The sequence below is a fragment of the Miscanthus floridulus genome, chromosome 10, assembly GCF_019320115.1.
Source record: "Miscanthus floridulus cultivar M001 chromosome 10, ASM1932011v1, whole genome shotgun sequence".
NCBI lineage: Eukaryota > Viridiplantae > Streptophyta > Magnoliopsida > Poales > Poaceae > Miscanthus > Miscanthus floridulus.
Window position 1 is genome coordinate 69,648,601 of NC_089589.1, and position 11,690 is coordinate 69,660,290.

Sequence of the window (11,690 nt, forward strand, 5' to 3'; positions counted from 1 at the left end):
GTAGCCATAGGACTGAATATTAGGGTTGAATGAAATTCCAAGGACATAAGTACAAGCTTTTTGTGACTTTATTATGTACATATTCCATGCATGTACAACCTCTTGAAATATATATATATATATATATATATATATATAGTTTCATACATTTTAGTGTGTTATTTATGTATAATGCTCGAACGGAACACGTATATATGGACTTATGTTACCAGCTTATAATTCATATACGAAAAGCTAATTGAAACATAAAAGAATTGAATTGAAAAGAAACCATAAAAGAAAAAGAAAAGAAATGGAAAAATAAAAGAAACCTTTAATACCGGTTGGAAACACCAACCGGGACTAAACGTGCCAGCCCTAGGCAAGGTCTGGCAGCCCATTTACTCCTGGTTGGTAATAGCGACCAAGACTAAATGTCCACTTTCAGTCTCGGTTCCCAGAACCGGGACTAAAGGGCAGCCTTTAGTCCCGGATTTGCAATCCCTATTATAAAACCGGGATTAAAGGGGGTTTCCCAACCGGGACTGATGCTCAGTCCTGCACTAGTGGCATCAGCTCACCTAAAACAATGGTTTATTCAAATCAGATAAACAAAATACTTTTATGGATCTACATATGTACCTATCTTATAGTTTGCATTCAAATCCAATGCAGAGGTAGAGGGATGAACTAATCCTTCACTTATCACATAACAATGAAAAAATCTTTTGAATACACATTACAAAGAGCACGATTGATAAGTAAAGCACTAAATGAGTGATCTCTTGATGCATAAAGGCCTATATGAATCCTTGCATACCATGAAGGTTTGACCAATGCATCATGTTGATCAAACAAAATCATACCTACCTTTGAAGCCAACTTGTAGAGATGTCTCTAACGAAGTATTCTCGCCACCCCATTCCCTTCACCTGTTATATAAACAAACATAAATGTGGGTGTGCTAATATTGTTTCTTCAAGCAACAGACGAAGACATATGCTCCCCTAGATATACATTGGTAGAGTTAAAATTCATCTGATTTTTGACCTGATAACTATAAGGCCCTTATACAAAGAAGAATACACATCACATATATACCTAACAACCATATCTCTAATATATATGCAAAAACTGAATTAATACTTCAATCATAGTTGCACAACTTGTTGAATGGACTAATCAGATGGACTGCCATTCTAACTCTACACCTATTTAAAGATTCAAGCAACAAATTACTACACAGAATGATTGGCAAAAGATGAAACAGAGATAATTTTGAATTGAAGCCCTTGTGAGAGCATGGAAAGCTTAGTACATGAGATGCTTCAGCTAAATCAAAGAATATTGAATCTAAGTTGTCATATGTACCACTACTCTAGAAGCCGGTGAAAATAGAGGCTTCTCTAGAAACAGAGTATTTCCAGAGGCGTCTAAAAGCACAACCGTGTCTATAAATCATTTTTTTTGAGACGGACCATCTCTGAAACTTTTAGAGACGGTTTTTTGATTAAGCTGTCTCTATAAAAAAAGAGAGGCTCTCTGGAAAAATGGAGGCGTCTCTGAATATTAGTGTAATGCACCGGAAGTATGGGCAAAGATATATCTGGTTTCTAGAACTCATCTGCAGAAACAAAACCGGTACAGACAACATAAAACATGCTTAGAAGTGACGCCGTCAGCACGCAAAGAAAAGAATCCGGTGGTCACTCTGAGTTTCAGCCTGCGTCTTGTATTATCTTTAAAACAGAAAGATAGGTGCCACAACTGAGTAAATCCATGGAGCTAGTATAATTTTCCTTTGAGTTCACAAAGCTTCTTATAGAACCTCCATGAATCTGGTGAGCATGAAAAATCCGCTAAGGGTCACCTCCTGAAAGGCTGAATCCTGCTATACTGAAATAAATTGACAATTGAGCAAAAGGAACGATGGGTTCATTGGATGGGTTCCCATCCACTTCCCACGATACGTATCTCCCCAGTTTTTTTTTTTAAGATTATCCCCCCAGGTTCTCCTAGTGCCATTCTTGTCACTTGCTTTGGATGCCGTGCTGATATTCCCTCTGCATCTCGCTGCAAGATAACTCTACAAGCCACTATATATATGACGCGAGCTAGTTCCATATTTACAGCAAGCAGTCGAGCCGCCCCTAGCCTTAATTGGCACATAGTTGGCATAGGCCCCTAGGAAAGACACATATACATACATAACCAAGGAGCAGCATCAATGGCAAGTCTCCGGTGCTGGTCGCTCTGTCCCAAGCCCCGGCAGGTCGCGACCGAGAGCGTGCACGGCGCGCAGCTCGCTCTGCAGCGGCTGAGCAGGCGCTGTGAGACCTGCGACGTTGAGGCTGGCACGCGATGCAAGTGCAGAGAGGAGGCCGTGGCCCAGGACGGCGGGAAGGTGGCCGTCGTGGAGGTGAAGGGTGAGGAGCGTCGTAGCGAGCCGAACAGCTCCTTTGCACACTCCGTCATCAACATGGTTGGGATGCTCATAGGTATAATTTATAATAACTGCAGTGCTTACAAGTGCTGCACATGTCACTGTTAAGCCATTTTCCCTGAACTTTGGTACCAAGGGACCAATAACGGTTATTGGACGACCACCACCGCCGTTGCCACATTTTGCGTGACACTCATTTCTACTGTGTTCTCTGTATTTTAGACAGCCCAAGGCTAGATCATAGCTTTTGCATTTTCTCAAGTTTAATCCTTTGACCAGCCAGTGGGCCACAGTTTGGCAACCAAAATACAAAATTTTAGCGGAGATCATTTGACGCCAAACCAACACGAAAGGTCCTCATTTACACTAACCAGAACTAAGGTCATGGCAATTAACAATTAAGGCTCCTTTTGTCATGGCTCTACGTCATCTGTGATGATGTCTTTTCAGGCTTCAGCTCCATCGGTGAAGCTGAAGCTGTTTTGGTAAACTGTTTAGCAAAATAGCTCTATATGTAGAATTTTTTAAAATATTCTTTCATAGAATCCCATGCAGAGTCATCAGGGCGAGGTAAAACCACTATTTTTGGCTTCACCCTCCACATATTCTTTGTACGATTTATGGAGCTCCTTAAGTAAAGTCGTTTGGTTTGATCCCGTTGGACATAAAACGACTCCAAACGACTTTAGGAGCAGGTGGAGAAGCCGTGCCAAATGGAATCTAACAATTATTCATGTTCACTGTTGATAAAGCATGTGCCCACTTTTACGAGAGGCTAGCATCTGTGCCAACCGTTGGACCTCTACTTTGAAGAAATACCATCACGTTGAAACTTTTTAGCAAATAATAAGCAGCACAAAAAATCATCCACATTATTTATGTGCCATTTATTTCAGGGCTGGGGCAGCTTTCCACTCCATATGCCTTGGAGAACGGCGGCTGGGCCTCTGTATTCCTCCTCATCGGCCTCGGCGTGATGTGCGCCTACACAGCTCACATCATCGGCAGGTGCCTCGACGAGGACTCCGGTTCCAAAACGTACCAGGACATCGGCGAGCAGGCGTTCGGCGTCAAGGGCCGCGTCATTGCCTCAACCTTCATCTACCTCGAGATCTTCCTCGCACTCGTCTCCTACACCATCTCCCTCAGCGACAACCTGCCGCTCGTCTTCGCAGGCGTCCACCTCCACCTTCCGTGGCTCCACCTCAGCGCGACGCAGCTGCTAACAATCATCGCCGTGCTGGTGGCGCTGCCCAGCCTTTGGCTCAGGGACCTGTCGTCCATCTCCTTCCTTTCCTTCGCTGGCATCATCATGTCGCTGCTCATCTTCGGCAGCGTCGTCTGCACCGCCGCGTTCGGCGGGGTGAACCTGGGCAAGCACATCCCCGTGCTCCAGCTGGAGAAGATCCCGGCGGTGTCTGGCCTGTACATGTTCAGCTACGCTGGGCACATCGTGTTCCCAAACATCTACACCGCCATGAAGGGCCCATCCAGCTTCACCAAGGTCTCCGTTACGAGCTTCGCCGTCGTCACGGCTCTCTACGTGGCTCTTGCGTTCGTCGGCGCGAGCCTCTTCGGCCCGGCGGTGAGCTCTCAGATCACGCTCAGCATGCCGCCGCATCTCGTGGTCTCCAAGGTCGCGCTGTGGGCTACCGTGCTCACCCCGGTAACCAAGTACGCGCTTGAGTTCGCGCCGTTTGCCGTCCAGCTCCAGCACCACCTCCCAGAGGGCATGGGACCTCGCGCGCGCATGTTCGTCCGCGGTGCAGTCGGGTCGGCAGCGCTCCTGGTCATCCTGGCGCTGGCCCTCTCCGTGCCGTACTTCCAGTACGTGCTCAGCCTTACGGGCTCGCTGGTGAGCGTGGCGATCTGCGTCATCTTCCCCTGCGCGTTCTACCTCAAGATCTACTGGGGTAGGGTGCCCAAGTCCACCGTCACTCTCAACGTGGTGTTGATGGTGACCGGCGTAGTTCTCGCGGTGGTGGGGACCATCTCGTCGGCCAAGTCGCTTGTGCAGAGTATCCAAAGAGGCCATGCGGCGTAAGGATATAATGATGATGCCATCTACACCGTATCATTAGAATTCCTTCCGTGTAACACATTACACATTTGCTCTATATATAATTCTTGCATCAAATATATATGTGGCTGCCGTTGCTGATTAGTCATAGGCTCATAGCCCATGCATGGCTCATAAGGCTCCCCTGTCAAAAGCGCTTGCAGTTTCTCTTTCTCTTTATTAGTGAACCTTTTTAGTTTGGATGCTTCTATTTCTATTATGTAATGGTGTACTCCCTCTATCCTAAAATATAAGATATCATAGAAATTTGTAACAAACTATAGGATAACCCAGATGGCGCATGTAACCCTCCCTTAATCATGGGGAGATCTTGTGCTAAGCCTAGTGGTTAAGTTGAAAATAGACGACATTGATATCAGGTACGTATGTGTGCGAGCCTAGCCGAGTTATTTCACTATGCCATAACACGCAATCACTGACGGGTCAGAACCCCATCACTTCGGCGGAATTGCTTCCAACAGAGGATAATCGATAGTGATGGGTGACCTATTACAGCCAGTCTGCCCACCCAACAGTGATAATACGCTATCACTGTCGGATCAAAGCATTAGCTAGCAGTGATATCATGAGTATCACTGCCGAGTTGAAGCATGAACCGACATCAGTGTCATGAGTATCATTGTGGGGTCATCCTTTGAACCAACAGTGACACTCAAGACACACCACTGTCAGTTCATGCTTCAGCCCGGCAGTGATACTCATGAGAGCACTACCGGATCAGTGCCACACCTAGCAGTGAATTATTAAGTGTCACTGCTAGCTCAATACCACAACTGGCAGAATTATAACGCACCATACAATTATAATGCATCAGAGAATTCTCATTGCCATCACATTTCTCACAAGATGAGATATATGAATACATCATAGTTAGAAAACCATATATACATACTTAATAGGTAGAAATGGAGTTATTACAAACCAAGTCTCACTCCTACAAATTAAACTAAGTGGAGCACACCCACTACTATTGGTTACCACGTGACATGACATTAGTGACATTTAAGTATATCAACGCATGAATTAGTGCACTCTCTTTTGCCTCACAAAAATCGAGCAGACAGTCTACCAAAGATTGAACACATTGGAGGCACTACAAATGGGCTAGGACCTAAAGAAAAATTCAAATAACCCTGCAATCCATGTGAGGTGGCCTTTGAAACTACATAGTACCAGCAATAACCGAGTTGCTCCACGGCTTGAGTTAGAAAGGCGTGGAAGCTACACGCAGCATTTGCTGAATCATGATACAGAACCTGCAAGTGGCGTCAACAAATAGAATATGAGCACAATGAATGGAAAAAATACTATATGCACTACCGGAAACGTTAAATTTGCTGAGTGTTTTTATGTTTGCCGAGTGTATTTTCTCAGGCACTCGGCAAACAAATCCTTTACCAGGTGCTATACTAAAAATACTCGGCAAAAAAAACACTCGGCAAATAGGGTAGTTTGTCGAGTGTCAAACAAAAAACACTCGGCAAATAGGGAGTTTACCGAGTGTCATAAAAAGACACTCAGCGAAGAAGCAGGTTTGCCGAGTGTCAAAAACAACACTCGGCAAACCCAAAAAATATAGAAAAAAAACCATCCGCCCCTAAAATCCCGCGCCTCCCCTCCCCAGCCCCACTCCTCCCGCACCCGCGCCCCGGCCTCCCCTCCCCAGCACCCCGCACCCGCCGCTCCCCTCCTCCCGCACCCGCCCCCTCCCTCCCCTTCTTCTTCACCACCAGCACCGGCCCCTCCCCTCCCCTCCCTCCCCTTCTTCTTCCCCGCCGGCGACCACGGATCCGGCCCTTCCCCTCCCTCCCCTTCTTCTTCCCCGCCGGCGGCCGGTCCCTCCCCTTCTTCTTCCGGCGGCCGCGGATCCGGCCCCTTACCTCCCTCCCCTTCTTCTTCTTCCGCTGCGGATCCGGCCTCTCCCCTCCCTCCCCTTCTTCTTCCGCCGTGGATCCGGCCCCTCCCCTTCTTCTTCCGGCGGCCGCGGATCCGGCCCCTCCCCTCCCTCCCCTTCTTCATCACCCAGTTTCTGTCTGCTCGTTGTCATTTCATTATTTCTGAATGTCTAAGCTTTACTTCTTATTATGCTATCTCTGTAATGTTACAGGCTTCATTCTGCTGGGCATTTGTTGGACATCTGTGTCCACAATGTAGGCCTCTTTCATCTGCAACATGGGAAAGGCTACCATTTTCCTGATGGGTATGATTACTTATTTTTTAGTGCTTTTATTCTTTTGTTCTTTGTATTACTAGCATTTGGGTCCAGCTGTTTAAACTAACTGCTGGCATTTATGCCAGTTTAGTTGGATTCCAGTTGTTTTCAGAGTATGTTTTCTAGTGTAATTTGTTGTTCTAATGATCATGACTGAAAAAACTGATGATTGTTTTTTCTTAGCTAGTTAGCCAGCTAGGTGTAATTTGCTTTCTGAATATAGTCTTTTGTTTTTTCTTAGCTAGCTAGCCAGCTAGTGTAATTTGTTTTCTGAATACAGTCTTACTATTATTATTGGAGTTCACTTGATTGGCCTTTCTGCTAGTGGCATCTTGACTGAAAACTAATGTGAATTTTTTATTAGTTATAGGTAGTCTCTGGATTATTATATTTCAATTGATTGATCAAAGTTTTATTTAACTGATGGATGATTTCTGTTACATTTCAAATTGTATGGTATTGGAATGCATATCTGACATGATTGCATTTGGATGCAGATGCCAAGCGTCTCATCGGCAGGAGGTTCTCTGATGCCTGTGTCCAGAGCGATATCAAGCTGTGGCCCTTCAAGGTCATTTCTGGGCCTGGTGAGAAGCCAATGATTGTTGTCCAGCACAAGGGTGAGAAGAAGCAGTTTGCAGCTGAAGAGATCTCCTCTATGGTTCTCATCAAGATGCGTGAGATCGCTAAAGCTTACCTTGGCAGCACGATCAAGAATGCTGTTGTGACAGTCCCTGCCCACTTCAACGACTCACAGAGGGGCAGGCCACAAAGGATGCTGGGGTGATTGCTGGCCTCAATGTGCTGCGTATCATCAACGAGCCAACTGCTGTGCTATTGCCTAAGGACTGAAATATGCTGAGAAAAAAATTATTTTTTTTCTTTGGAAAATAGTTTGCCGAGTGTAATTTTCAAAAACACTCAGCAAACAGTAATGATATGCTAAAAAAAAATTTCTTTGGAAAATAGGTTTGCTGAGTGTAATTCCCAAAAACACTCGGCAAACAGTAATACTTTGCTGAGTGTATTTTGAAAAAACACTCGGCAAACCACTTTTTTTTTTTGCTGAGTGTCAAATTTAACACTCGGCAAACCATTTGCCGAGTGCGCGATAAAAAACACTCGGCAAATAGCTGTTTGCCGACACACAGATGCCGTGTGTTGTATGCCGAGTGTTACACCCGGCAAAGCAGTTGCCGAGTGTTTTTAGAACTTTGCCGAGTGCCTCTGGCACTCGATAAAACTACTGTATCCTATAGTGATGTATACATATACACATATATATTTGTGCACCACTCTAACTATACTATATCTATTTCGTTGTCCCGAGCAATCAACTCACAAACTGCTGCCAGATCTAAATTGGCCTCTTGTAAAGCTTGTAGCCGAACGGATGAGAAGTCAAGATTGCCAAAACTGTGCTTGAGACTGATGATCATCGACTGTCAGATGTTGGAGGAATCAACAGTGACATGAAGCTGTTCTTGAATACAGAATTTAGGGCTTGTTGGGTAGAGATTCATTCCTGAAAAAAGAGAATCTGGGTCTAAGATTTACACTACTAGAAATATCCATTTTTATGACGAAAATCTTAATGACAAATCCGAAACTGTCTTAGAAGATCGTTTTTTATGAAGAATATTTCTGTTTCATCATAGATCAGTGGTGACGATCATCCAACCCTCCATATCTATGACGAAATTAGGCATCGTCACAAAAAATGTCATAGAAGAGCACAGGGTTTCGTCACAGATCACTAGCGCGACTCATCTGTGATGACCTCCTTTAATACTGTGACAAACAGGACTTCGTCATTGAACTAATTACACATCTGTGACGAACAATATTCAATCTGTAACGAACGACGCTTCGTCATAGATCTCCACACAGTACTATCTTCATCCGACGTGTACCTGTGGGACCTGCAGTTACTCATCCGTGACGCTTCCAATTCATCATAAAAGTGTCCGCTCGATCCTTTCTTCATGCGAAGTGTACTTGTGGGACCCTTCTCCATCCGACGTGTACCTGTGGGATCTGTAGTTACTCATCTGTGATGCTTGTAATTCTTCATAAAAGTCTCCGCTCGGTCCTTTCTCCATCCGACATGTACCTACGGTACCCTTCAACATTCGACCTGTGGGACCCAACGGCTTATGTGTAACGTGTACCTGTAGGACCGTTCTCCATCTCCATCTGACTTGTGGGACCCGACGGCTTGCGTATCACGTGTACCTGTGGAACCATGCGACCTGTGGGACCCGATGGCTCACGTGTCACGTGTACCTGTGGGGCCTTTCTTCATCTCCATCCGACCTATGGGACCCGACGACTTGCGTGTCATTTGTACCTTTTGTGCCACCGAGCTCTAATAAATTCAAAAAAACCCTCAATGCCTGGGAGTCGAACCTGGGACCCGGAGGAAGGAATGCATGGTCTTTACCATTGAGCTAGATGTCTAGTTGTATTGACATGTCTTTGGAGTCGTTATAGTATTATATTCTCTGTGTGGATGCCCTACAGGTTGACCTATATTGCATATTTTCCCTTTAAGTGGAAACAAATCTGTGCCCGTTAGACTAGTGGCGGTGGTCGAGGATCCTCGATGTGCTGTGGTGGCTCCGACGTCCGTTTGGAGGCTACGCGGTGGGACTTGCCGGTGGAGCGCGACGGCATTGGCGTCCATGTTCGTTGTGTGCCGCGACAGAGGCGATAGATCCAATCCATAGGTCTCCTTTCTCGCCTTTCCTATTCGCTTCACTGTTTTGGTCCTTGCTTAGACATGAGGTATACAAGAAATATTCTAGCATTAGAGATCTGGTTAGGCCAATGATATGATGATGAAAAGAACTAGGAGGTGACACTGGTTGGTTTTCTGCATATGTTCAGTTTTGTTACTGTAAATGCCTATGTGCAACTAGGCCTGTTAATTGTCAAATGCTTGCTTGATTATACCTATCTGTCTAGGCAAACAAACAGGCCCATTGCTTCTGCCTTCAAAACCATTGTAATTGTCGTCCTCTTATACCTATCTTTGTTGGATTATTTTCCTCGTTAGTGATCTCATTACTGAGCAAGCTCTCATCCTACTGCACACTGACAAAATAGAGGAGGCCCCCAACAAGAGGAACGTACTGGCTAGCCTCACGGATGATGTCGTTGTTGAGATCCTCCACCACCTCCCCGCCCGCTCCTTGTTCTGCTGTAAATGTGTCTGTCGCTCCTAGAAATGCCTCATCTCGCACAACAATAAGTTGATGCCTCAGACTGTGGCTGGCTTTTTCTACAACACTGAGAACGGCCATCGATACTACACCAGCATCACCGGTGAACACCCCTCCATGTCCTTGCCCTTCTCCTTCGACAATGTAGTTGTCTCAATTGTTGTAATGGCCTCATCCTATGCTGGTGCCTTGGGGCTGGTGGATACCGCTATGTTGTCTGCAATCCAGCAACCCAGAAGTTGAAGGTACTGCCGCCTAGCATCCATTCTGTTGGTGAGGCTTGATTGGGGTTTGATCCGACAGCCTCCTCGCACTTCCATATGATTGAATATTTGGACGATGATGATGGTGAGTGCGTGGGTTTGGACATGTACTCATCTAAAACTGCAGCATGGATCGAAATCTAAATGGGGCAAGGTGGCTCAGGTGACATTTGACAAATCAGAAACTATGTTTCTTAACGGTGGTCTACACTATATGGGGTACGCAATGGGTGGCCATCACATACTTGCTATGGATATGGAGGAAAAGACATGGAGGAAAATTCCTAACAGGGCGCGTGGTTTCAGACACTGCATCCATCAAGCTCAGGGTCACTTGTGTGAATGTATTGTTAGTGGTCGCAATATGTCCAAGCTTTCAATCTGGATCCTTGAAGACTATGGTACAAATAAATGGACATTGAAGCATACTGTCAGCATACATAAGGTGTTTGCAAAGACTAAGGTTCAATTTGGTTACTTGGATCATGAGTCGAGCTACTCAGCAGTTATAGTTCACCCAAAATGGAATTTGATGTTATCCCTACACATCATATTCCGTATGGTAGATGTGACATCGTGCCAAACTTCATTGGCAGACCTTACTATGTTCCCTATGTTCCCTTGTTCTCAGAGTTGGAGTCATTAGCAAAGTAGTAAATAAAGCTGCATTTGATGTATGTTGTTGGCATTTCTTAAAGCAATCACCAAGTGAGGAGGTTTTCAGTCCATCCCCGGCAACAATGCCAGAAATGCTTGTTGGCATTTCTTAGCACAATCTCCAAGTGAGGAGGTTTTAAGTCCATCACCGGTAACAGCGCCAGAAATGTCTGTTGGTATTTCTTAACACCATTACTAAGATTGAGTTAATCTTAGCAACGCCGCCAAGAAACACCAACTACGATAGTCCTTAAGGATTATAGACAATATCTGCAAGCGTACGGATCTATTGTTGTAGCATTTTACCTGGAAGTATTTAGGGTATTGTTATTTATATTTTCCAAAAGGAGGCCAAGGTATGCAGATTCTAGCATGAGCATGATCAAGATTACATACTTGCATAAGTAAACCAATAGATCATGACAGGAGTAAAAATAGTATATCAAGGATAGTGGATACACATCTGGGCTAACCTCAGGGTTAAAAGAAAAACAAAGAATAAAAGAATGTTCCTAAGTGGAGCCGGTATGTTCTAATATAGCCGTGCAATGAACAGTTAATGCTCATACAAGTTATATGACTATAGTTAGAGCTAAGTTTGAGATGGACAGGGAGATCCCTGGGCATTGGTCTGCCACACCATAGAGACTTTATGAACACCTACACGAATACCCGAATGTGGGGGATTACAAGGGACGAACATGGTTGTCACCACCTGCCGCCTACCCCTAAACCGTGGGGCACCGTCATATCCGAAGGTTCCCGTGCACCCGAGCACCACAGCTGTGTACAAGGAAACAATCCATATGCCCTCGGGACTCTGACCCTATGG

General features: G+C 45.2%; 2 protein-coding genes across 2 annotated transcripts; both read left to right on the top strand.

Annotated features, from left to right (window-relative positions):
- The first annotated feature begins 2,125 nt into the window (after positions 1-2,125).
- On the top strand, positions 2,126-4,559 carry LOC136484841 (amino acid transporter AVT1H). Its single transcript, XM_066481801.1, has 2 exons — positions 2,126-2,477; positions 3,319-4,559. Exons 1-2 carry the CDS (start codon positions 2,207-2,209, stop codon positions 4,464-4,466), a joined length of 1,419 nt encoding a protein of 472 aa, XP_066337898.1. The 5' UTR covers positions 2,126-2,206; the 3' UTR covers positions 4,467-4,559.
- Positions 4,560-6,660: 2,101 nt separating this feature from the next.
- LOC136485981 (heat shock cognate 70 kDa protein-like) lies at positions 6,661-7,704 on the top strand. Its single transcript, XM_066482759.1, has 2 exons — positions 6,661-6,702; positions 7,212-7,704. The coding sequence occupies exons 1-2, from the start codon at positions 6,675-6,677 to the stop codon at positions 7,499-7,501; spliced, it is 318 nt and encodes a 105-aa protein (XP_066338856.1). The 5' UTR covers positions 6,661-6,674; the 3' UTR covers positions 7,502-7,704.
- Positions 7,705-11,690: the final 3,986 nt, after the last annotated feature.

Bases quoted from the DNA above. Each gene is read 5' to 3' on its own strand.
- LOC136484841 (XM_066481801.1), top strand. From the start codon at position 2,207: ATGGCAAGTCTCCGGTGCTGGTCGCTCTGTCCCAAGCCCCGGCAGGTC. The intron at 2,478-3,318 runs GTATAATTTATA...CATTTATTTCAG, and splicing joins CATGGTTGGGATGCTCATAG to GGCTGGGGCAGCTTTCCACT.
- LOC136485981 (XM_066482759.1), top strand. From the start codon at position 6,675: ATGGGAAAGGCTACCATTTTCCTGATGG. The intron at 6,703-7,211 runs GTATGATTACTT...ATTTGGATGCAG, and splicing joins GGCTACCATTTTCCTGATGG to ATGCCAAGCGTCTCATCGGC.